The sequence below is a fragment of the Thermobia domestica genome, chromosome 16 (assembly GCF_964235325.1).
Source record: "Thermobia domestica chromosome 16, izTheDome1.hap1.1, whole genome shotgun sequence".
NCBI lineage: Eukaryota > Metazoa > Arthropoda > Insecta > Zygentoma > Lepismatidae > Thermobia > Thermobia domestica.
In genome coordinates, this window is record NC_137469.1 from 65,294,064 (window position 1) to 65,321,490 (window position 27,427).

General features: G+C 35.5%; 1 protein-coding gene across 1 annotated transcript in view; it reads right to left on the bottom strand.

Annotated features, from left to right (window-relative positions):
- Nucleotides 1-27,427, bottom strand: part of LOC145673119 (endoplasmic reticulum metallopeptidase 1-like) — a 184,394-nt gene that overhangs the window by 20,053 nt on the left and 136,914 nt on the right. The window contains exons 8-12 of the mRNA XM_081742503.1: nt 25,644-25,824; nt 23,584-23,768; nt 19,693-19,848; nt 18,924-19,129; nt 12,816-12,931 (exon numbers count right to left, since the gene is read on the bottom strand). Of these exons, the coding sequence (XP_081598629.1) occupies nt 12,816-12,931; nt 18,924-19,129; nt 19,693-19,848; nt 23,584-23,768; nt 25,644-25,824 (844 nt within the window). The remainder of the gene's footprint in view (nt 1-12,815; nt 12,932-18,923; nt 19,130-19,692; nt 19,849-23,583; nt 23,769-25,643; nt 25,825-27,427) is intronic.

Here is a 27,427-nt window from a genome sequence, read left to right on the forward strand (position 1 = left end):
CAATGAACTAATCAGATTTAAGCAAAGAGTCATCTTTTTATTTAATCCATGAACGGAAACGAGAGTTACTAATTAGGTCCAAAATCACATCATCCCAGCCGCGTTTGTCACTAATGTGTGAGGTCCCTGCTTCAATCCTCAATCAAGTAAGTTCATGTTTTTCTCATGTTTCGTCCTATCATCATCGTTTTGCGGAGACGTTAAATTCAACATTTCCTGAAACTAGCACCAAGAATCGAACTCGGGACGATTGCACCACAAGTACGGTATCCATGTTCACCCCTAAAGCGGAACAAAATGACCCCTAAAAGGGAACGAGGTGGACCACCCAAATTTATAGTAATATATATTAGGGTCCAGTACTATTATACCAAATATTTAAATTGGGCAATTTCTAAAACTTAAGGGGTGGGCCAAGGTACCATTCCAAAAAAATTTCAAGGGGTGCACAAATGTACCTATGTCTTATGATAGGGAATAAACCCCTATACATGACCATATAACCATATAAGGTAATAGGACCTCATCCAAGAGGATAAATTGGATCAAAAAACTAAACACGTGGTACAACATATTGCTTATGTTTATATTTTGGCAATTTTGTACCCTAAAAGGGAACGATGTGAACCACCCAAATTTATCATGATACATATTAGAGTCCAGTAGTATATGCTTAAACTGGAAAATTTCCAAAATTTAAAAGATTGGCCATGGTACTCCTCCCAAATTTTCAAAGGGGTGCACAAATGTACCTGTCTTATAATAGGAAATGGACATCTGTATACGTCCATATAACTATATAAGGTAATAGAACCTCATCCAAGAGGATAAATTGGGCCAAAATACCAAATACGTGGTTGTAGTAAAATTTGGTAATTTTGTGCCCCTAAAAGGGATATCATAATATATATTAGGGTCCTATACTATTATACCAAATGTTTAAATTGGGCAATTTCCAAAATTTAAGGGGTGGGCCAAAGTACCCCTCCCAAATTTTTAAAGGAGTGCACAAATATACCCATATCTTATGAAAGGTAATGAACCCCTGTATACGTCCATATAACTATATAAGGTAATAGGGCCTCATCCAAGAGGATAAATTGGGTCAAAAGACCAAACACGTGGTACAACGTATTGCTTACGTTTATATTTTGACAGTTTTGTACCCCTAAAAGGGAACGAGGTGGACCACCCAAATTTATCATAATACATGTTAGGGTCCGGTAATATAATACCAAATGTTTAAATTGGGCAATTTCCAAAATTTAAGGGGTGGGCCAAGGTACTCCTCCCAAATTTTTAAAGGGGTGCACAAATGTACCTATGTCTTATAATAGGAAATGGACATCTGTATACGTCCATATAACTATATTAGGTAATAAGACCTCATCCAAGTGAATAAATTAGGTCAAAAACGAAACACGTGGTTGTACTAAAATTTGGCAATTTCGTGCCCATGAAAGGGAACGAGATGGACCACCCAAATTTATCATGTTACATATTAGGGTCTTATACTATTATACCAAATGTTTAAATTGGGCAATTTCCAAAATTTAAGGGGTGGGCCAAGGTACCACTCCCAAATTTTTCAAGGGGTGCATTAATATACCCATATGTTATGAAAGGTAATGGACCCCTGTATACGCCCATATAACTATATAGGGTAATAATACCTCATCAAAGGGGATAAATTAGGTCAAAAACCCCCGAAATTTGAATTTTTGGCAATTTTTTACCCATGAAAGGGAACGACATAGACACCCAATACTGATAGAGGTACATACTATGGTCCTAGGCTACCACACCAAATTTTTAGATTTGGCAATTTCCAAAATGTAAGGGGGATGGTCCTAGGTACCCCTGCCAAAATTTAGGGGGTGGGCCATGGTACTCCTACCAAAATCTAAACGGAGTGGTCCTATGTACCCCTAGGTCATTGACCCCGAGCCACGTAACCCAAAAAATGGGCGCCGGGCGCCCGGGGCGCAAAATTTTGGCGGCGGCGGCGGGCGCTAGGTCATTGACCCGGGCCGCGTAACCCCAAAATGGGGCGCCGGGCGCCCGGGGCGCAAAATTTTGGCGGCGGCGGGCGCCACGCTCCAGGGGGCGGAAAATTTGCCTCAAGTCATGCGATTACTACTAGGATTTTCTATATATTGGAAATTGGTAGTGGGTTGATTTGTAAAAATTATCGAAAACGATTGATATTAGTTGAGAACCCATTCAGGAATGAAAAGTACAGTTATTTGCATTTTATACTCACTGCTTTCTATTATAATAATTGCTGAAGCTGGTGTTTAATATATGAATCGTTTAGAGCATAAGGCAATCAAACCATAAAGTTGTGAGAAAAATGGACATAATATTTGTATTCCAAGCTTAATTTCATGAGCATTTTAAATTAGTACGGCATGCTTAATTATATGGAAAACTTAGTTTTTCTTTCTCTTTTTCTTATGTTGGTCTACTTTAAGCCAAGAAAGAAATAATTATATATGATAAATTTAAATTCATCTTAATTTGGAAGATGAGAAACACTTTACCATTGTATATCGTAAAGGTCAGATCCACCGGCATTGTAACAGAGCGGTGCTTGAGCGATTGACGGTAGGAATTCAAACTCCGATAAGTGAAAATTTCACAGTCTTGTTTTTTTCAAGTGTAACCTCTTTAGTCAATGGAGAGAGGGACGTGGATCATGGGTCAGAGTTGATTACGTTGGTGGGTCGGAGTTGGTCACAATGGTTCAGAGTGGTTCGTAGTTGGTAGTGGGTCCATTCTGTATTCTACCATTAATTTCATAATTAGCAATCACCCTGTCCTTTAGCTTAAAGACACAATCGTGGAACGTAGAATTTAATATTAGTGATGTAATAAACCCATAATGGGTAGCTTCTTGTTTTACCTTGGTGCATTATACTTTTGCAATGGTAAGACCAGTGTTTACCTCTTCTGGATGGTTTCACAGTTTCACATTTGTAGAGGTGGTCACGGAGTTTTCAATGAAGGATTTATTACCATCTTGAACGCTCGCTATTTTGCACAAGTTAGCATAAAGACTCGAGACTCTTACCATTTTTTAATAAATTTTAGCAATACTTTTAAATGACATACTACTTGATTCCCCTTGCCATTTTCAAATTTTTAGTTGCAGCCCTCCTGAGACCCTCCGGTGAACCTTGGGGCAAATCTTTTTCCTGGACACGGGGTACCTTTGAAATTATAAAATACATGTTTTCCGGTGTTGACATCTGTTTCATTGTTTCAGACTTTTATTAGTGTCAACGGGATTCATGGATACCATGCTTCTTTATTCTCTTAGTTTTCAGATACAAGCCCCCATGCCGTAAGCGTCAGTGGACCACCGATGCGCAACTGGCGACTTTTCGCCAAAAGTTGATGATTCCGCAGGTACGATCCGTGGTGGCCCCACTTCGATTTTGAAAATTATACCACCAGCGGCAGAGACTCGACGAAACGCCAACGAACCACAAAATTCCTCCCCAAAAATATGTTAAATCGCCCATATGCTTGATTTGTTTATATTCAGGTGAGTGTAAATACACTAGGAAAAAAAAAAGCAAGTACCCCAAGGTGGGCGCGAACCTTCAACCTTAAGTTTACTTGCCGCATATTCTTCTGACTTCGCCACGGAAACGATGAAGAAAATCTCCCTTGTAGAAGGATAAATTATTGAGGTCTTAATTTAGCCAATCAAACAAATCCCTCTATTTCGAGTTCTGTGAGATGGTACTGTGAACCGTTTCGAGATTTGTTGCTTTCTGGTGGGGTACTATCTATGTGCAAAATTTGAGAAAATCGCCGACGCGCACCTTCGGAGACTCTCCTTTTTAGTGCAATGTTGACCAAAGATGGTGTGGGTCAATGAACCCTGGATCCACAACATACTGCTCCACCACACATCATGACCCACTCTGACCCACCACCAACTATAAACAACTCTGAACCATTGTGACCTACTCCGACCCACTAAAATACATCGTCATTAAATTTGATCCATTATCCACGCCATCCTCTCTACTGACTTAAGAGGTTATATTTGTAATAAATCAATTTTTTCCAGTAGTTAGCTCCTCTAAAATCTCATAGCCTGCATCTCAAAAACCAAGTAGTAAGTCCTATTGCCATTGTTACAACTGGAAATATCAAAATCCAAAAGAGCCTGAAATTCTTTTTTCATGAAATGAAACCAAATGAAGTAAAGAAGAAAAATGGAGGTCTTGAAAGTAAAACGTAGACAAACTTGCCAATGTTCAGAAGATGCTATCTACAAGGCACTGAGCAGAATGGGTTGGTGGGTCAATGGGTCAATGTGAGTCACAGTGTTAGTGTTTCGCAGTGGGTCACGCCTTGTTGACCTACGATCCACTGACCCACTCACAAATCTTGACCCATTTGACCCACCGATCAACTCAATCTCTGATTTTACATTTAGTATATCATTTAAAAGACAAAACATACATCTACACATTTTTTTCTTGATTGCAAAGGCTAACTTGATACATATACTAGTTGAGATGGTAATTTCTTCTTAAGGTGAGAAATTGATACGATTAAAGAGCCCATCTTGAAGTGGTTACAAACTACATTCCAAAGTTCTTAGAAACGCTTTCGGACCCCAGAAAACTATTACTTCGACAAATATTTAAGTAAGTTTTTACATTTTATTAATCATATCTCCAAGCCCCTCATCCTGTGAAGACGGGGATGAATTTGGATATAACGCCATTGAGTGCCTCACTACTCATCTCAACGACCCAGAAAACAATGGATAGCACTCTACAATCAGTCATTTTACATTATTTTTACATGTCACTCCTCCCAATTTCCATCCCTTGAGGTATCTGAATTCCACAATATTTTTTTCTTAGATTGAAAGTAATATGTCTCCCATGTTAGGTAAAAGTTGCTCCAGACATTCCGGAGTTTCGCTGGAATATACACGTATACATACATCAAAACATTTAGAGCTGTGTGAGCAATGCTTTCGATGTTGCTCCTGTAAATTCAAAATCCAGGTGGCATAGTCGCTCATACAAAACGTGGCATTAAATGACATTGTGTTTGTAATAGTGTCACGAACTCAAACTATGGATTTGACACTAATCTCAGTCACTTGAGACATTTTATTTTTCATCCTTTATCGTCCGCCATAATAATGGGTTTTGAATCGATTGAATTGAATTTGAGTTTAACGTCCCGTCAGCAGTGAGGCTATATGTGACGTAGACCTACGAATTAACGTAGAATTCGAACTACCTGAGCTCTCGCTGGGGGCCGAATCTGGGTCTCCCACGGCGAAAGCGTGTACGCTATACGCTTAACCACAAAGGAGCTTTACGATGAGAGTTAAATTTGGAGTTTAACGCTTTCGGAGTTGTAATTATTAATACCTGGAACAACGAGAACTATGGATTCGACACTAATATCAATCGCTTTTACTTTATATATATCCCCCTCCAACTCCCAATAGCTTACCCCGAGAGTACTTTTTAGACTATAAGCACTATATGTAGGAAGATTGTTTACATGATGGAACATACACACAATATATATATATATATAAGAGGCGGAGAGAAAGGGACCACATCCATATACAAAAGCCTTGCAGATTATTGTACTGAAATCCTTTGGAAAGAAATCCTATTCTGCCTTCTTTCTAAAGTATAGATAAGTCTCTTAGACATGACTTCGTGTTCGTAAATTTCCTGTTTACATGCTTTTGGGGATCGGGAGTTTTGTGTCTGTAACGAAGATTGGAGTTTGTATAATAATTTCTGTTTATACCCGAATAGTCTCTTTACCTTTCAGAAAGCGTAAATCACTTGCTGTAATGAGAAAATTCAGAAGTAACTTCCGATGACAAATAGCTGCAAATAAATACACTACATAATTTATTCATTGCGATGATATTATTTTCTTAATTTGTATTTAACGTTCCCATATATCATAGAATACCAACGTACTGTGAACACCTGTTATATTTTAAACATAATAATCACTATGTTCTGCAATGATTATGTTATATATATATACAACTGACGTATTTTAATGTAATTATTTTATATAATTTTTCATGCATTGCGGAAAATAGAATTTTATAAAAAAACGTTAACTCAGATGGGAATCGAACCCTCAACCTTAAGATTTGAAATCCAACGGCGTACCATTGAGCTAACACAAGCACTGTTCGAAAAATACTTCTAGCGATATATAGCTGTATTTAAAATAATAATTACATTCATATCCACTGCAAACGCTGTTTTTGTTCTACTTTGACTTTTATTTTAGTACTCAGGAGAGAATAATGTTCTATGTCTTAACTTTCACCATTCTTTTACATATGGAAAGATTCGTTTACGTATCTAAATATTCCATTAAGTATGGAGAGCAAAATGACAAACAAGCATGAGCTGACATTAATACAAAGTTTCGAAATATTGTATCATTAAGTATTTCAATCAATGCTGCTTTTTTATATATAATTGGTAACAAGTCTTATTATATTTAAAAGAAGAAAAACACATGTACAAGATTTTTCCCGATTGCAAAGGTTGGCTTCGAGGTTCGAACCTGGTTTACTTTTTCCCGAAGATACCCGAAGTTGGACTTAGAAAATTTTTGCCTTGAAACAGCAATAAAGAATGCGCTCAACCTTTTTGAGACAAGGTGTACATAGTATAACAAAAAATAGTTTTATATACTGTAATCTCACTTTAATTTGCCACAGTATATTTTTTCTTTCTTTTTTGCGTGAAAATAACATTTGAAACCAAATTATTTCTTTTTAAAATTATACATGAAATGAAAATTAAATTTAAAAAAAAAAAAAAAAAAAAAACTGACATACTCATTGTATAAATAAATGTGAAATGTTAGTGTTTTGATTTATTTATATTGACTGAAGTCAATATTTCGAGTGTAACTTTGGCCACCTATCGACAAAGTTAAAAAGTGAGCAGTATAATTTATAAGCAAGTCACTTATTTGATTTCAGACCATTTTGGAGGGAGGGGGAGGGGGGTTGAAATTTTCCTAATAACATTCTTTTATTTAACTTTTCCTGTATTTATGTTTAGCGTGGCCTTGTGAATTTTGTTTCTTTTTTCTTTTTTCTTTTCTTTTCTTTCTTTCTTTTTTTTTTTTTAATCAACGTAGAAGTTTGCCTAGGGATTTTGGAGTATGCTCTTAGATATTTAAATTGTGAACAGCGCTTCGCTGACATAATAATGTGGCTTGATGTAACAAAGTATTCCACATCACATATTTTTATATTTATACGGTAATGTATTAGTTTAATATGTATGACGCTGACAAATTGGTATACTTCAACAAAACAAAACCCTATATTTTAAAACGAAGCATGAAAAGATAATGCATAAAATTAAAATTATTCTGTTAATATGTGTTATACTATTTGTATATATATTGTACCTATAGATGAAATTTCGCGTTCATCATCTGGAAAATAAATATTTCATATTTAGAGTGCGTAAGTTACATGGTTATTGTTAGCAGGTAATACTAATAAGTCCACATTCCCTGTCAAGAAATAAGTCCCTATTCATATTTCGAAAAGTAATAATAACACAATGACGTTTGTATCTACATTAACAGTACATATTTCATTATGTATAGATGTTTTCCTGTGTAGTAAAAGAATCCCTGATACTACACTTTACTTTCTCCTACAAATGTACTCTGTTAGAAAGGTAATGTGTGGTCAATTCTTCAGTTTCCCAATTGCCTCACGATATTGAATCAATACCGAAAACTCTGTCAGCACTAGGAATAGAATTCGACAGCATTCACGCTAAGAACATATTTGTGTAACAAAAAAAGTTTATTTCTAAATTTCCTTCGTATGTGGTAGAAATGAGATTATTATTTAGCATAAACATTCTATACTACTATTCACAGTTTCAAATACATATATAATTATTCCAAAATGCTATCTCCATTGGTTTACCTGTTTCCGTGAGGTTACAAAAGTCAAAGAGCGGCATGTTTTCAATGTGAAAACCCCACTGATGTCGACAGCGCGGCCAGTCTCCGAACAGGGAAACAAACCGGTAAAGAGGAATTGCTGAGGTGACCACACATTTTAACTAAGTTATTAGTGTCAAAGCTGCAGTGATATTCCCTGCTCCTTACAATCTTTTGCGCCACGGATTTCCTATTATTATTATTATTATTATTATTATTATTATTATTATTATTATTATTATTATTATTATTTCACACAGGAAATTTGAAAATAAAATGAAATCTGTAAGTTTTACGCCCCACAGTTATGCCGGCTAGGCTAAAGGAGACGGTGATGATAAGTAATGAATGACATGGTGAAATGAAGAAAGTGGGAGGAAACGGGAGAACCCCGAGAAAACTCACACAGACGGTGTTTGTCCACCACAAAATTCACTTGGCGCGAGCTGGGACCCCATGCACCAGAAGTGAACGCTCTACCACTGAGCCACCGCGGCCCCCATACAGGAAACTTATACGGTATTACAATCGTCTGCTAATTATATTTGTATGACCAATCATCAGGTGTAAGACTGAAATACATGAGATGCACGGGGCACCTTGCTAGGTTTGAAAGTAACCACAAAAAACTCCGAATGAGACTGGACGAATATACTAAAAGCAATAGGTTCAACAAAGAAAATAAAGAGCGTCCACTCCTTCTCAGTGCCATAAATCTGTCCTCGAAAAAGACGAGGGGGCTAGAAAATTTCATTCTACAGATGTGATATGGACTGTGTTTAAAAACCTGTTTTAAATCGCTAGCCCAAATTTCCCGCAAGCTGCTAACACAAACAGGGAGAAACAGATATCGCACTGTTGCAAATCTTCACATGGAAAAAAAAAAAGGTGGGGGACAGTGAATAACTTAATTGGAGGCTTTTAGTAAAATTGTAAGCTCATATAATGAATCCTTTATTATCGACCTGACTGCATGCAAAGTTTTGTAAGGATTTGTTCATTGCTTGCTGAGAAAAACACGAAAAAAGGTCCAATGTTATTAGATAAGGGAAAACTCGACTCAGCGAAGAGGTACCAACCGCCTTAAATACAGTTATCTATAAGTACACTTACAAAACTAGTCCATGTGCCCACTAATTAATTTTTATTTTCCAGATACGAATATTCTCCTTGGCAATAATCTTGATGTACCTTCAGCCCCCTACACAAAACCAGACTGGAACTTATCTGAAGATCACTATTGCCAGATCGTATTACCAACTAGTGATTTTGTATTTCCAATAACCGACGAAACTTTCATGAAACTAATAACATTACAAAAGTTATTAACGTATATACAGCAAACTAGTTAAGTTATATGCTACAAATGTAACATTTCAATTTTTATTAATGAGATTTGTGATAATGGTATCCAGTTCCTTGTCTAAATTCCCTTTTTCAGTATTATGTTTTGGACTTTCAATATTAAGAATAGTTACAATAGGCTCACTTTGGAAGGTTAGTAGCAAAAGGTAATTATATTGAAGAAAGTACAAAAAATTGTGAAGTTAAAAATAAATAAATAAATAAATAAATGAGTTTCTTTTCCGTTATTTCCTAGCTTGTCATACAGACTATGTAAAACTGCAATGAAACATAACTTAAAAGTTAGCTTTAAACCACCTAAGAATCTTGAAAGGTCTTTGGCGAATACAGAAGTTATTTCGTTGATAAAATTTCTCTTAGTGGCATTTACGAGATAACTTGCTCTTGCCTAGAAACATATATTGGTATGACAAAAAGGAAAATCAATACTAAGCTGAAGGAACACCTAAGGGAGCTACGAGTTGATACAGATGTTTCGAGATTATCCAAATAGTTACAAAAAATCAAACATAATGTGCAGGATGTCAAGGTTTGGCACCGTGCCAGTGACGTACGCAGGAGATGGGTCATTCCGGACCTTCCTCCCCCGAAATCCCGACTTTTCTGTAAATTTAGTCTAATTATAGGGGTGATTTTACAGATTTTAATATAATTTATCCTCTTATTGAATTTCAACCCCTCTCCGAAAAGCTATCGATGCCTTCTGAAATAAATTCCTACGTACATGCTTACACCGTGCAATATCAGATTGAAATAAACGTTTCTGAGACTTATTACAACGGAATGAAAAGTTCAAAACTTAATGCTGAAATCGAATTTAGGCAAGGATTAGATACCATTATCACCAATCACATTAACAAAAATTGAAATGTTGCTTTTGTACCATACAACTTTATTATTTTACTGTATATGTATTAATAACATTTACAATATTACTAGTTTCATACGTCTATATTACTCCGAAATTTTCTTTTATAAGTTTCGTCCATTATTGAAATACTGTAAGTTTGATATAGTGCGTTCACTCAACAGGAGTGAAATTCGGCAAATTTCTTTAAAGTTCCCATGCTGATTTTTACAGCACTCCTTCCTCCCTCCATCCCTCTTTTGACCGTATTTGCGGGTTTGCAACGTCTTAACACCCATTGTGTGTATTCTTTCTTCCCAATTCTATAGCTAATATGAAACAGCTGTAAGGCAATGTAAGAACGAGGAAGCTGGTCTTGGGAATAGGGAATCGAGCACTAACTTACAGGACAACATTTGGAACTGTGGCAACTAAGACTCCATGTGAAGTTGATAAGAGACTGTCAAATGTTTGAAATGAGGATTCTGGTTCTGATTGGCCATTCAGATATCGGGGCTCTTTTCCGCAAGATCCTTCGGACGATGACTTATTTATGGCACGAGCCACCGTACGTAGAAGGCGGCATTCTTGATATACGAACTGTACTTCGATTGAAGAAACTATAATACGATCTGGGAACAATAATCGTCACAAGGGCTCAATTCTGGTTTTTGTGTAGGAAGTTGAAGATACTTTGATTTTGAGTTTAGTGTCCTTTCCGACACAGAAGCTACATGAAACGTAGATCTACTAGGATCCGAACCACATGAGCTTCTACCCGGAGAGTCTCCCACGCCAAAGGTACGTACGTACACTAACTGTTTAGCCACGGGAGCTCACGCTGAAGATACATCAAGATTATTGCCAAGGAGAATATTTGCATACATCTCGTAATTATTGAGTACATGTATTAGTTCTGAAAGTGCACTTACAGATAACTGAATTTAACGGGGAAAGAGTATAATTTTGTTTATCCCCAACATAAAGATTTAGTGTATTAAAACAGATGTTACTTCGAAAAATACTTTATACAAATTTTAAAGTGTCCCACTGATACTGATTATATAAGCATGTGAAGAACTTTCTGCATTACATGCATTAAGCCTCTTTGTTCCTTGTAAAAGGATTCTCGTGCACGCATCCGAAATATCGAGCAGTTTTTTGCTGCCTCCAGGAATACGGTTACGTAAGTACTTCTCTAATTTTGGAATGTGAGTTCCATACATTTTATCACACAATTTTAATGAAGTTATTCATGAGACATTCTGTGTACTTTCCAGAAATTATTATTATTATTATTTAAAAAAAAAATACCGTATCTTCTTTGGGTCTGAATATTCGCTTCCGAAATAGCATTCTTTCTACTGCACCCTGTATTTCTGGTATACTGATTTCGGCAACCAATCCAGTTACCTTTAACGGCCAGATATTAATGAAAAACTTCGGCTTCACAAATATTTTTACGTTATTCAACTTAGTCTTTTTTTTTTTTTTTTTTTTCATAGAAACAATAACTTTCTGAAATGTTGGAAACCACTACACACACTAATTCACAATCTAACGATACCAATATGAAAATAATCTAATACGCCACTTTTCACACATGCTTTATATAATTTATAAACTGTATAATAGAAATATTTTACATCGTATGAAGCGTGTGTAAATAGTAGTCTTGCATTGCTTTTACACTGATACCTTCACTTTTATTTATTTAGTTTAACGTCCTACGTTTGTGCTCCAAGGGTAAGGGAGACAACAATTATGATCCTAAATGAAATAGTAGAATGAAAAACATGGGAGAAAATGGAAGAAGTCTGGGAAAAACAACACACACACGCGATGTCTGCCTACCATAAAGCCCACTTGACGAGAGCTGGGATCGAATCAGGAATCCCACGCATCAGAGGAGAGCGATCTATACTGAGACATCTGGTACCATCAAGTTCTGAGTTAGTGTGTGTAGTAAACACTAACATATTAAAGAATATTTGGTGATTTCCGCATCACCTACTTCACAGGTTCCAAAGTTTAGGGATGATGTTTGTAAACCTTTACTTTGAGATAACCCCAGAGAAATAATCACAGGGTGTCAAATCTGGCTATCTGCAGGCACATCGCGTTGCTGCGGGCGACTGGCCATTTTTTATAAACTCCTCGACAACAAAGACAGGGATGTCCTCCCGACTACAACATAATATACACTGAAAACGGTCCATACACCGCTGTTCGACAACACGGTCCCCATCTGAAGCTATATCACTCCCCAATCGGGGAGTTCTTTCTGCCGCATCCTGTGCAATCATCCGATTTACAGGGCATATAATTGGTGGGTATTAGTTAACAGGTACGTACTATTACTATAAAAAGTTTATTTGTATCGTAAGATTAACCCATATTGGTAAAGCCTGAAGCATCTTCTACTCCTGCAATTTTAACATTAAAAGAAAAAAATATGCCATCATCTGTTAAAATTACGTAGACGGAAGTTTTCCAGTAAATAAAGGACAAATTACCTAAATTAATTTATTAAAAAAGAATGCAATTTAACGAATATTTACTATTGAACAATATTATGAATATATAATATGCGTACCTAAAACCTCGAAAGTCATTCTAATCACATCTTTGGATATACTTTTCTCTGAAACCAGTTTTAAACTCGCTGGACTTGTGATATCTGGAGGTGGTCCTGGTATCCAATGAGTCTTCCTATCAAAAGAAAAGGAGAAGCGTTTTAGAAAAGTATCATAATGCTATTGGATATCAATATCAATAATCCCACGAAAAATTGCTCTGCAAATGGTACACATACAGATGTTTATTTCTGTAATAGACATCACTAGTACAGTAAAACGTTACAGTTACGTATAAAATTTTGGCAGTGTTAAACGTAATTCTAAAAAGATATTTACCACAGTCTACAGATAAAATAATGGACTGTTACAAGTTGAAGATGAGGCAGTGGAGAATAGTGCATGAAAATGCGGAATAAACTGTTTTTAGATATATACGCGTTTTTCTTTTTTAGTTTAACGTCCCATGATTACGCACCGAGGCTAAGGGAGATAGTGATGATGATAATGGAGTGAAGGGTCCGGGAGTTTTCCCGCAGGAAATTGTTAATATAAAAATTCAGTTTTTGAGGATTTTCATGTATAAATCTCTATAATACAACATAACGTATTTTTTACTTTTCAGAACGTGATTGATGGGAAATCAAAGTCTCTCCATGCTCTCCCTCCCGTAACTACAGGGAAGCTCTCCAATAGTTTTCAGTCATTATATAAATAGAAATGCAATCTTTTAGGCAATATACTCTCACTGTATTTCAACATTTAGATAGTCGGTATGTAGAATCAAAATTGTAATAAAATACACCGCTTTTGCTTTTTTTTTTTTTTTTTCCACTTCGAATACTACATGGAGGTATGAAATTCGATAAATAAATTTTTATTTAAAAATAAGGAAATATGTTTCAGTTAAAACTTCTACTTCTAAGGATGGAAAGTAACTCATTTCTGTAAAATCCAAATTTCCTTTTCTTTATTCAGAAAATGACCATGTTCAAGTTGGAAGTATAAAATTCAGTATATTGCAAGGATCTTATTCAGGATATTGCAAAACATTACAATATAAACTCTCAATTAAAAGTAAGTGAATACTTTTCGGAAACTCCTTTCTCTAAGGAAGAAAAGAGGAAATTTATAAAATATTCAAATTTCTTTTTCTTCATTCCGAAAGTGTTCAATAATGGGATTTGCTTAAGTTGGAGGCGTGCTCTGAGGTACACAGTCTATTCATTAAAAACATGTGATGCAATATATATTTAAAAATCCGTATTTCAAAAGAGGAAGAACAACTCCTATAATATTCATACTTCCATTTTTATATTTATTACATTTTCCTGTGCACAGAAAGGACATTTTTGTTAGTATTGATAAAATTTAGCGACCATTTATTTTCTTACACAATAATTCCCCTTGCCCGCAGTAGTCATCTCAGGTTTTGCTATGGAGGGGGGGGGGGGCGGAGGACTCGAATTTATACGAATGGAGTAGGTAAATATGGATCACGTTTTTATTAGTATATTACTATACTTTGATTAAAATGTATATACATTTAAAATTCAGGGAGGAGGGCAACTGTCCGCCTGCTCTCCAGAAATGAGGCCCCGCTTCCACGAATTACTATTTCTTTCTGTTCAAGAGTAAACATTATATTGTGCTGTATTGAAGTTTAGCGTCCCTTTCAACGCCAAGATTGTATAAGACCTGAACATATTGTTTAACGTGGAACCCGAACCACATAAGCTTCCGTCGAGAATTAAATATGGATCTCCCCCACCAGAATAACTGTTAAAGACAAGCGGAGACGGAGTTGTGATTTTGTTTAAGATATATGTACTAATGTACTATATTACATAGCTGTGATATATAAATTTCGTTTATTCAAATATGAATGCTCTTTGTCTGTAAAATACATTTTTTTTTAAATTTACAAAAAAACCTACCTGGCCAAGATTCGAAACCCATGTTACAAATAAACATTAGTACATGAATCTATTATGTTATCCAGTAGACCAAGAGCGCATGACTTGTATTGTTTGTTTCTGTTACTGTTGTGTTGACGGTGTACTTTCCACAGGCTTTAATCTCGTATCATGTAGTATGCAAGTTTTTACTTTTATATTTTTTGGTTATATTTTATGGTCTATTTCTATTACAGATTACGCACATTGCTCTGCAACAGACTGGAGGACAAAACAAATTTTCCTTAAAAGGAGATCTGAGAGACGTAAGGATCTAGGTTAACTTTTTGAACTTAAGTCTCTGGAAGGCAGTCCCACTCTTTCTGACCAGAAGTGCATATTTTAAATTTTATATTAATAGCAAACTTGATTTGATTCCCTCCCCCCATTGTTAAAACGAAAGTAATGTTTAAAAAGTAACACTCATTTGAATATAACAGATACACAGCTCACGCTGTACACTACAATACACAATATCTTTCAGGTAACCAGCCTAAATTGAGCTCTTGAATGCAGAACAGCAAAAGAGACACTGAATCGATGGAGAAGAGAAGCCGATCGTCAACATACGTATCATAATTAACAGTAGATATCTTACACGCTTTATGTGTAATACGTTTTTGCTGAGATCGAAAGATCAAGTAGGCTGACTTGTCTTGTTTTAATGGTGTCACCCATTTGTGGCCCTCAGAAGGAGAGATATAGCCATTGCTGTAGCAAGGGGCCCCGAGGAAAGAATGCACCGCATCACCAACCGGGGAACTCCTTATATAAATCAATTCAAGGGGTCTGTACTTATGGCTTCTGCCGAGGATATCAAGTTTCAATTGTTACTCTTTAAAATAACTGTCTTATTGTGGATACAAACAACCTACTCTACTGTTGACGTTGATTTAGCTCAGAATACCATACAGGTGGATTGAAGGTATTTACTCATTGTTAAATCCTGTCCATGTCTTTATTTTTACAGTCTTACAGGGCGAGACAAATTCTAGCAGGATATATAATTTGAATAACTCCAGTGTCTACAGCATACTTTCCATTAGCTTATGCCGTTTTACATAAGAAATTCTTTCATATCTTAATGTCTGTATTAAGAAATGTAACAGCTCAGCAACAGCATATCTTGAGGGAACTCCTTCTCCTAGGTATACGTGGTATACAGATGCTATTCCCACCATCTTGTCTGTGGTCGATGCTCAAGGATCAATTGTTTTCCAATGGACCGGCTTGCTGCCTATCCCATTTTTATTATGGAATTCTTAACAGTTGCCTCTGCTATTGTCTTAGCACATCCACTACATGTAACTACCTACTTAGAAACGAAGCGGTTGTATATTGTTTCACCGAACGAATATGTAGAGATGGTTTCTTTTGCCTATTGCACATGTGTTATATCAACTGTACAATTATGACATACAATTTGTATCTACTTTGGAAAATAAAGCAGATGAAGCCTCACGAGCGGAGGCTCGATCCTGAGACTACCCTCAGCCAATCAGGGCGCGCCACCTAGTTGCAGAAGAACAAAACCTGGGAACCAGGTGACAAGAGCTTCAGTTTACGAGGTGTGAGGGAAGTGTGAGGAGAGAGTAGCCGTGCGCGTGGGGACTTCGATTGATTCGTGGGGTCAACTCGCTGACTGAGGGGTTTCAAAAATACCGTCCTGCGCCGGGGCTCCAAAGGAATTTGTTACGGCGCTGAGTATGTTATATGCGATGCTTGAAATGGATATGATATACTCCGACACTTCTTCCTTTCATTAATTTTCATACCGACATCTTTTACAATGAGACTGTACATGTAGAATTTTTAATTGGACGGTGCATTTGAAAATTCATATGCAAAATATATAGGCTATCAGCGATGACGTCTGACATTTCTCGTTTTGAGCACTAGTTATATAAGGAATGTTTTGAAAATTGGCAAACGGTAAAGAAATGAAAAGAAAGGGAATACTGTTACTCCTAATTTGAGCACCCTTATTTGCATGAACGTATTTTCGTAATAGAGAGACGACCAAAATAGCCAGTAGTTGATGGGTTTCGAAAACCATTTTATTATTTCAAAACGGAAATTCAATTTCGATTTGGATAACAGATATTTGATTTCGAAAATCGAAAAACCGGTTTTGGGTTTCAAAACCGAAATCGAAAATGAATGTTCAGATATTCGATTTTTCAAGAAACCAAAAATGTCATGAAATGTGAGCAGTATTAGTTTGAAGTTTAATATCGTTTCATCACCAAAACTGCACGAGATGTGGAATCTAAGATCCGAACTACACGTGCTTTTACCGGAAATGAAACCCCGGTGTTCCGCGAACGATAATCATATAACCACGTAGGAGTTCTTGAAAGGAGAAAAGTAATGTAATATGGTTTATAAGATTCACCAGCCGTATTAGGGAGCTTCTACTTCATTAATACACTTAATTAAATGTTTTAATTATATTAATACATAATAATATAAACTAAATTAGTTCACAATTAAACATCACAATTTGAACATTACTATTGTTCGCTAACGTGTAATTACAGTGATACCTGTCTTTATTAGGATATAGAAATACCAAAGTGGCCTCGTTACTAAATGCAGGAAACACAGGTGGGAGTAGATGTGGTTGGATTACAAGTTAAATTATAATCGACGAAAGAGAATGTTAAACAAACAAATACCCACTTAATGTCCGCGATAAATCAAGTGTCCATGATCACAGAATTGTTCCACGTCCTGCAACATTGGTTAAGAAAAGAATGACTGTGGTTTTGTTTTATATCCTTAATGCAATACCTAATCAAGAGAGATTCAAACTATTGCTTCGACATTTTATCCGAGATGATGTATTCTCAGTATGATCTGAACGTGAAAACATGCACACTGAAAGTAAATGCAATAGCTACAGGCTACGGTAGTGGTTCCCAACCTTATTTGACTAACGATACACTTTACTGAGCGTTCACGATATTGCCACACAGTTGTTTGATTTTATGAAGTAGTAACTACGTATTACTGATTACTGTTGCTGTCACTAGAAGCGTTGACTGGTATAGTCTGTCCCAAAATTGATTTTACCTAGTTATTAAATGATCTATGAATTTTTCATCTTAAAATTTTGCGACACACTATATGGAACTGTGCGAAAGACCGCTTGGGAACCAGTGGGCTACGGGGAAACTCAAGAAAAAAATATCGAACAATTAGTACACGAAACGACTTCTAAAATTTAGATTTTCTCCTTATCAGGATAGATGGATTCTCTGCATCTAGTCGATATCTATGGTGCTAAATCGATATTATAAGATAATCATAAAGGAACAATAAATAATGAAGTGCTGGCTGCTGAAAAACTACCCGAACATTGTAGAAAGTAGAAAGTTGAAAAGTAATGATTATTTACTGTTTTTCCTTCGGACTTAGAATAAATATATAAACATATGTATAAATGCAAAATTGCAACAAAAAATTCTCATATTTAGGAGGTTTCAATAAAACGTGTTCTAGTTTCCTGTTTTTTTTAAAAAAATATTATTTCTACCTTTCGGAATGTGAATCATTAGATCTAATAAAAAGTCTACACAATCAAATTATCTTTCCAATTTAATTTTTCAAAACAATGTTAATCATTGTAAACTCTCTCAAGTTGTGGTTTCAGCGAACCGAAGTTTGCAACTACTGTGGTGGGTGGAACAAGTAGAACTCAATACGTGATGCTTTGAATCTTGTATATAGTGTTTCCTGATGTCAATCAATATTTATTTTCTGTATTCTGTCTGGTATTTCCTGATGTAAATGATTATTTTAATCTTACATATTTTTTTTTTTCTTTTTCTGAAAATAGCTACAGCACAGGGAATGTCCTATTCCATGAAGGTAATCAAGTTTGGATCGAACGTAAAGGAGATAAATAATTTTAATGTTTCAATATTACTAAAGTTTTCCTAGACAAAGTTAAAACATAAATTTCGAAACGTGCGGTTTGCATATCACTAATTTTTGCATAAAAGCAACGTTGTAAAATGAGATCAGTAAAGACAGGTTTTCAATGTATACAAATGCCGGTAAACACAAATTTTACTGTATTTTACTAGTAAACAAACAAAATACTCACTACATTCATTTTCTTTTACACATAAGCAGTAAATTAGAAGAAAGATTAGATTTTATAGTTACCATATTAGTGAAAGGACAGGCATCAGATAGGGCATGCCACAGTAGAGTTCATTCACACATTCCTCTGTAACATCCTTTGCACGGGCTATTTCAGGCACATATTGTGATACAGTGGATGGGCTATTATAATCCATATCTACCAACCAATAGCCTGTCTCAAGTCGACGAATCAACCCTGTTTCATTATGGAATGTTCTTTCTGTATGCTAAAAGAGACAGTGCTATCAGTTCAATTTAATACCCAACAATTTTCGTATTAACAGAAGAATTAGAAGTTGAGTTCGCAATAGGTACAGCCAGATATCTTTATATATATTGAATTGTTTTGAAAACTTTTTCATTTATCAATATACAGAATTAAATCAAACAAAACAAAACTTCTTTGTCTTGAGATTTTTATTATAAACCATAACATTAAAATATTCTTAAGAAAAAACAAGTGAACAATTTTTTTTTTTTTTGAAAATTCAGAACATAAAATTTGATGGCTTGTCCAAATGTTATTTTTTTTATTTTTTTTTTTATCAAGTAAGAAAAAAAGAAAACAGTATTTAGTAGGAAAAAACAAACATTCCTTGGATCTTGAAATGTGTTAATTTATAGAAACGAAAACATGGATGCATTCAGTTCTACTTTGGAACGAAGCAGGAACTTAGCTAATTTTTAAAGGAATGTGAACGAAATCGCATTGTCAATATTTATTAAAACTCAATATTCTACGAAGTGGTAAGATCCCACTAAAATAATAAAATGCACGTTTCATACTCACCAATACCATAATTCTTTGAGGAGATGGTGAAGAGCGGTTTCCATCGTACGGGAATCCCATAGGAGTGAACAGAACTAGAGATATTCCAGCCAGTATGAGTCCACCAAATATACCAAGCACTTGTTCTGGTTTTTTTACTAAGACGATTAATGGGGTCTGAAAACATACGTAGTTTACATCAGCATAATACATACAAAACTTACAATTTTGGATTTGGCTAAGTAAAAAAGAAACCTTAATTGCATATATTAACTAAATACAATTAGAGTCCAGATGGCAATAACTGAGCTCTAACATGTAACATGAGAGAACTGCATCATATGCATTTTAGCGAACCGTAAAATCATTATCACTCACCAGTTACCATATCAACTTTCATTGTTGTTAGTTCTTCAATTTATACATCCATACGTTAAATTCTCTGTGATACTGTAGTGAGCATTAATTATTTGATTATAAAAGCCTCTTTATAAAGTAAGAAACTATTTTGAAGAAGAGAGAGGAAAATGGTGCCACATCTGTCTTATTGTTGAAAGACTTACCAAAGAAAATAATTTTCTGCATGGAAAAGACTATTGATTTGCGAAGGGAAAAGAGCAATCTTTGCTATTTGAAGTAATAGAAATATGTTAAAAGTTGGCATATGCTTTTCTATTTTCATCTCAAAAGGTAAATATTAAGAAAACAACTCATACGTAGATAATATACAATAAGTTTGTAATATTTATAAGTGAATTTCAGCAAAAGTGAGTTTCTGGTTATAGTACAGCAGTTATAAAGTTCCAGATGTCATGTATTAGTATTCAAAGTCTGGCAGCTGTACGTATGGCTGTCGGTTTAACAAATGTTGTCTGTCCGGGCTGAACTTCGATCACCTCGGAAACAATTAAAGTTTACTACAACCATTTACGTAGTTTTTCTTCTGGAAAGGATAAATTATATGAGATTTCTTCTCTGTTTGTTCCTGTTATTTAAAGAAACATGATCCTGAATGTTAATTAAAATACGTACTTAGATTCCTGAGTATTATGAAGATAAGCCTGAACTATTTCCAAAAGGGAGGAGTGCAGCTCACCCGAACATGTTGCTTCAATTGTATATGATGTAATATGTTGCATATTAAAGGGAAAGTTGAAGTCAATATAGAGTACAATGTCATTTTTTTTAAATCGTGGTAGTCAATTACTAATAAATATTGTCATGGCCCTTAAAAATTTTATCCATTATAAAAATAAATGTATTACAATATTTGATCAAACTGACATCTTAAGAAATCAAATGAATGCAATTTGGTACATAGAGAAGTATAATATAATAGAGAAGTGAATTATTTGCTGTCATAAAGGTGTGATATTTCAGTCTTGTGTTAAAGCTCTTTGCATTTACAGAATATTGTACTTACACAGCATCTATACAGTAGTATTTTAAAATAATAATATAAATAACGCTGATGATAATGTTGTGTATAGTCCGGTACGAAACAAGCAGTCATCTTTCAAAATCTAATAATGATTTTCAATTTACAGCTATTTGTAGCAAACACTGTTTTCTGCAAAAACATCTCTTTGCTAGTTCCATGTTTTTAGCTCCCGCCAATGGCAACTGACAAAATATGGTAAAGCAGTCCTTTTTTATAAAGACAAAATCTACTTAAACAGACAATTAGTTCTGGTTTTTACGCTTAACGCCTGATTGGATACATGTTAAATTAATAAAATGGGTGCTAGCCAAAAAGGCGTCTTTATTTATTGAGACTCATATCATATTTTATTAGAACAATAAATCTTGGATTGAATTTAGACAAAGGAAGTCTGGACAATAATCAAATTATATAATCAATAATTTAAACAATAAACAACCCTATTAATGAAAATTTCTTCATAGTGATTTTTTACAATTACATACAATTACACATATAATATCCATAGTACCAATTTTAGTAACTTACTCAACTCTGCAGTCCACAGTTGGTTCTGGCAACATAGACGCATGTCGCGTATTTTCATGGGTTTGTGGTTGTTATATTATTAACGTTAATTTTGACTTATTTTTTAAAATGTGATTTCTGTACATTCTGAACTCAAGCAAAGTAAAGTTATACAGATTTAAATTTTACGCAACTTGTACAAATATGTTTAAAAAATACACATTTTGTTACCTTATGCTTATTTATTAATTGTCCAATATATTTCGCCCATTGATCACCATAGGTCACCATACATTCTGCGTGCTTAAATTTTTGAGAAGTTATTGGTAATTTGCATTTTAAAAATTTAAGATATACTACGGACTTCCTGGATAATTTTACAAACTGATTATCAAGGGAAATTGGTTCGATTCTTTTCCTCAAATGAAAGTTTTACGTCCCACGGTTATGCCGGCTAGGGTAGAGACGGTGATGATAAGAAATGAATGAAATGGTGGAATGAAGAAAGTGGGAGGAAACGAAAGAACCCTGACAAAACCCATGCACATGGTGTTTGTCCACCACAAAGCTCACTTGGCGCGAGCTGGGATCGAACCAACAACTTCATGAACCAGAGGTGAACGCTCTACCATTGAGCCACTGCAGCCCGATTCTTTCTCGGAGATTTTGAAGTTCGCGTAAGGTTACTTTTGTGTGTAACCAATTTATTTAATACGTTACAGATTCCATTTTTTAGCAACTTGTACAAAGTGCAATATCTAATAGGAATTTCAGTTAGTGTTCCTGAAAGAAGAAAACAGCATATTCAACTTGATCTCAAGTGAATAATTGACATTCAACACATTAGTGTTCTTAACCTGTAAATGATATTAACATGCCAATTTAAGATGTAAGAAACATTTAGTCGAAGTTTCGAAGCTGAGAAAACTTATTCACTGAAAAGGCCAACCGAGGAAGAAAATAGGGTTTACTGAAACTGTATTTAATTTCAACAAATCACGACGCTTTATTGATACACATTCATTATACAGGGCTGTTATATAAGTCCTTGCTATAAAACAAATGATTATAACTTTTTAAAACCTTCAAATATTTACAAATTTCCTGATGCCCGAATTGCTTAGGTTGGAAATCAAGGATTGCATCCACTACCAAGAAGACGGAGCCCACTCCCCCTACTTTTTGCACAAGTCGTCAAGGCCGTGATCTACCGTGGCCTTGACCGTGAGCTACCTGGCTGGTAGATTGGGCGCAAAGGGCTCACCCCTTGGCCTTCCAGGTCCCCGTTTTGACGCCCTGTGAATTGGTTATGGGGTTACGTTAAGATACAGGTGTATGCGGAAAAATCAAAGGACGTGCAGGACTTGAAAGCTTAGACTGTGAAGTGATCCATGACTGACGTCAGACGGAACAGCATTCAGGATTTCGCAGGAGGTTGCAGGAATGCATGGATGTCAACGGAGCCCAGCTGGAGGTGTGGTGATGATGGCGGCGGTGTATCTATGGATGATGACACAAAATGTAAGTCTCAATAAAGATCTTAACATTTATTTCACTGCAGTATCATTATTTTAAAAGTTATAAAGATTTGTTTTATAGCAAGGACTTCATAACAGCTCTGTATTAATTACAACCATTAGTATTGATACTTTCTATGATTTTCAATTCAGCAGTCCAATGTAAAAGTAAACTATACACACGAAAGAAAAAAATGTTAATGTGTGTCTTTCTTTTACATATTTTTCTCGAATATGTGAGATTTGTTGAATCATTTTAGATGATTTGTCCTCATTTTAGCACAACATTTTTAGGTTTTAATAAAGATTAACAGAATTTATTCTCTGCATTATTTTTAAATAATTAAGCCACGCAAATTTTTAATCAGGAATTATAAAAGACGTTAATCAAGAAATGTTCTCGTTTATAATGCATTATATTGATTTTTCATTACGATTTAAACTTACCACATAACTGCTTATTGCGGAAAACATCACAGATGTCATTGTTGCAACAATAGTTTCTGGGTTAGTGCCAGCGCCAATACGTCCCATGATTGGAATAAATAAATCAAGTGCTGCTATCATCAGATACAATGTCAACACTAGAGGAACCATTAACATTCCCACATACAGTAGCAACCATCTTGAATCTGCAATTACAAATACACTGGTATATACAATCTTTAACACATAACTGTGACTATTACTACATGTAATTTGACGATTCGACTAGTACATGCACGTTACATATTTTTGAAGACGCGAATCAAGTGTAGGAGTTAGGGGAAAAGATAATAAAATCTTTAATATCACGTTTATGACTTGTCGATTAACCCCTTACAGCATGCCGTGCCATATATGGCACATACCCTTTTTTCATTTTAGCTTTTGTGTGATTTATCAAAGGCACCAAATGACTGTTTTGTCTGATGTGTGAGATATTGACGTGTATGAATAAGAGATTTTGGTGTCATCTGGCATGTTCTTTGTGAGTTGTAAGTGTGTCATACATGGCACTTACTTATTTCTCGTCGGAATTAAGAGGAAAATCTAAAATTCAAGTTTTAATTCATTTTTCAAGTTCCCATATGAGGATTTCCAATACTGATTTTTTTTTTTTTCGCTAGACGAAAAAATCATGCAGAAAGGGGTTAAAGTAGATGATGAATTCAAATGAACATGATTAAAGGATCAATTACATCATCTTTGACATCTTTCAGTTTAACATCCCACGACTATGCCCTTTACGCTAAGGGAGGCAGATGATTAAGGCAAGTGAATGACGATGGAAAAATCGATGCAATGATAGTGTGGGAGGAAATGGGAGTACCTTGACAAATCCCACGGACACGATATTGTCCACCACAAACTACTTAGCCGGGGATCGAACCTTGGACCCTACACACTAGAGGTAAGAGCTCTATCACAGCCTCTGTGCCCCCTTCAAGAATCAGTGAAACGAGAATTAAGAGGAAATAAAAGAACCACAGAAACTAATCGAACCTATCGTCCTTCTCACCAAAGGTGAGCCTTCTACATTGCATGGTTATACTCTACAAATATATATAAGTGCTAATATGTTACAACGACTCTTACTTACAGTGAAACAATTGTAATACTAGATTGCATCTTTGTTTAGCTCAAAAATAGTTGTTTTTTGCTTGTAGCATGTAAAACAATATTAAAATTCGAGAAGTTTAATTTAATTAATTGCAAAATTATTGAGATGGAAGGTCAAGTGACATAAAATGATTTTCAGAACCTAAGTCTCTATTCCTTTGTTACATATTTGAATATTTATAACCGAAGTACAGTGAAATCTGGATAATTCGAACTTCTGTAATTCGAAAACTTCTTTATTTCGAATTTTTCTCTTGGTCCCTAGAATTTTATATACAAACAATGCTAAAAAAATCATGGTTTATTCGAATTATAATCTGGATAATTCGAAATTTTTGCCGTGTAAATCTAAAAGGAGGTCAAGTCATCGGGTCGGATTTTCCAAGAAACGGATGAAGATACGTACTGTAGCAGGCTTTCCGTCCCGCCCGCAGACTACTCAGCTTGAAGGTCATAGCACCCACCCCTCCACTCCTCTCCCAATGTTCATGCATAATACAGAGCTAGTGTATGTACGTACGTATTACAGTACAGTATTTTACTTCATATTGTATTAACCTATGTTTTTTCTAGTTTTACAATGAGTGTACGGTACTTAAAACACTTATTATTAGCTCCAATAATGGTCTTTATGTTAAAACCTGAAGTTTGATTGTTTATTTCAACCATTTACAAAAAATTTTCTAATTCGAATTTTTGTATAATTCGAATTTTTCTACTGGTCCCTTGAGGTTCGAATTATCCAGGTTCCACTGTATATCTACAAGCGACAAAATACATGGAAATCGTTGGACAAATACAAGGAGTTTACTATAGTATATTTCATATGCAGTCCGCATGTTTTAATATCCTATTTTCTCTTGTCAATGACTCTACAACAAATAAACATGTCCTGAAGCACTTACCCTTCCAATGTCTGTAGACCACGTTTTGGAGTTCACTTGCTACGCAGGGCAAAAGGACCCACAACATAACAATAAACCCTGTTCTGATGCGGAGTATTGTGCAGGTTATTAATAAGAGTGACCAGAGTATCTGTGTAGCATCGTGATATAGTTGAAAAAGAATCCAAGGCGATGGCAGCAGCTGTAAGAAAACCAAAAAATAATTCCAATTTGCCTTCTCACTGGATTTCAGATTACTTGTTCTGCATGTACACACTTGTTTACGGAAATACTGCTATAAAAAAATCTCTTGGATAGGATTCTAATATTTCCACAGATAGTACCCGTAGATCGTGTTGGAAACAAATGTAAATAAATTTCATTTTTATTAGATTATCATACATATAATATATTCAAATAACATAATACATCATAATATATATACACATAAACTTTACTACAGTCACCAGCATTGTGTATATATAATCCGTTGCCAGCGATGAGGAAGTTGCACACCTGTTGTCGTAGCACCTGTTATGTTGATATTTTTAATGGACTGTCTATTGCCTGAAGAATCCCTTGAACAGTTCTGAAACGAAAGCCACGAAGAAATTACTTCATCTTAGGAATCAAGTCAAAGTCGCAAAGCCTTAAGTCCGGGGAGAAGGATGTACAGGACGTACAGTACAAGACTTCCCAACCTCATCGCTCGAACAGAATTAGTCACACCTTGTGCTATATGCGCTCGAGCGTTGTCCATCAAAATGTGTGGGTTCTGCAAAAATGTCACAGCTTCTTTCTCAAGGCTGGTTCTGATGTGGAAGACCAGTATGCGTTAAGATTACACCATCCCAGTCATACACAAGAATCACATTGCTGGGATTAATATAGAATAAGTTTTACATTGCTGGGGTACTGGTGAACTTCGAGTTTTCGTGGTGACCCATAATGAGCCATCCATTTGGTTGGCATTTCAATTGTGGCTCGTACGATTTGGCCCATGTTTCATAAAGAGAGTCTCTCCTTTTCGCTCGTAGCATTCAAACAAGTCGTACCGCAGCCGTTTCTCCATTTCCGTTAACTCATGCACAACCCATCGTGATGCAATTTGCCCAAGTGTTCCTTCAGAATGTGTGGAACAGTAGTGCGCTAATCCTGTTTCTTGGGCCACCTCACAAATAGAATGGCGTCGATCAGTGTCCAGTAACGCGGTAACAGCATTCACGTCTTCTTCGCTGATACGGGCACGACCAGATTGTAAGTTATATGTATGTCAATTTAAAAATGAGTTTACATGCCGAGTTTCATTTTTCTAACATGAGGAGCTTGTACGGTACTGTATTTCTGGCATAAAATTTAAACCATCTCTTCCACTTTGAAGCTCCCTCCTTCCACTTAGGATACGCATAAAAAAAATTAAGTAACATACGGTCTCTTCAGACTTTGGTCTCTTCGATACAGTTACTTATAAGTATGCCAGACCAACAGTGTGGATTTGTATACCAGACAACCACACAAACAAATCAACATTCATTTTTTATATATAAGATTAACAAATATTTCAGACATTGTATTACAGTAATTGGTAATCTCGATTTTGTTTGCATCATGCGCTGGCGCTTTAGACGGTCGCCCATGAAATTTTTCTTGTGTTCCCGAACCCTGGGTTTGTATTCTCGTGACGTAGTCCGATCAGACTATCTGTTAATGACCGTCCCCTTTAGTTCTGAAATTCCATTTCCCACTGCTGATCGTGAGGAGATTGGTGAGTACTTGAAAAAAAGAAGTATTGAACTTCGATCCAG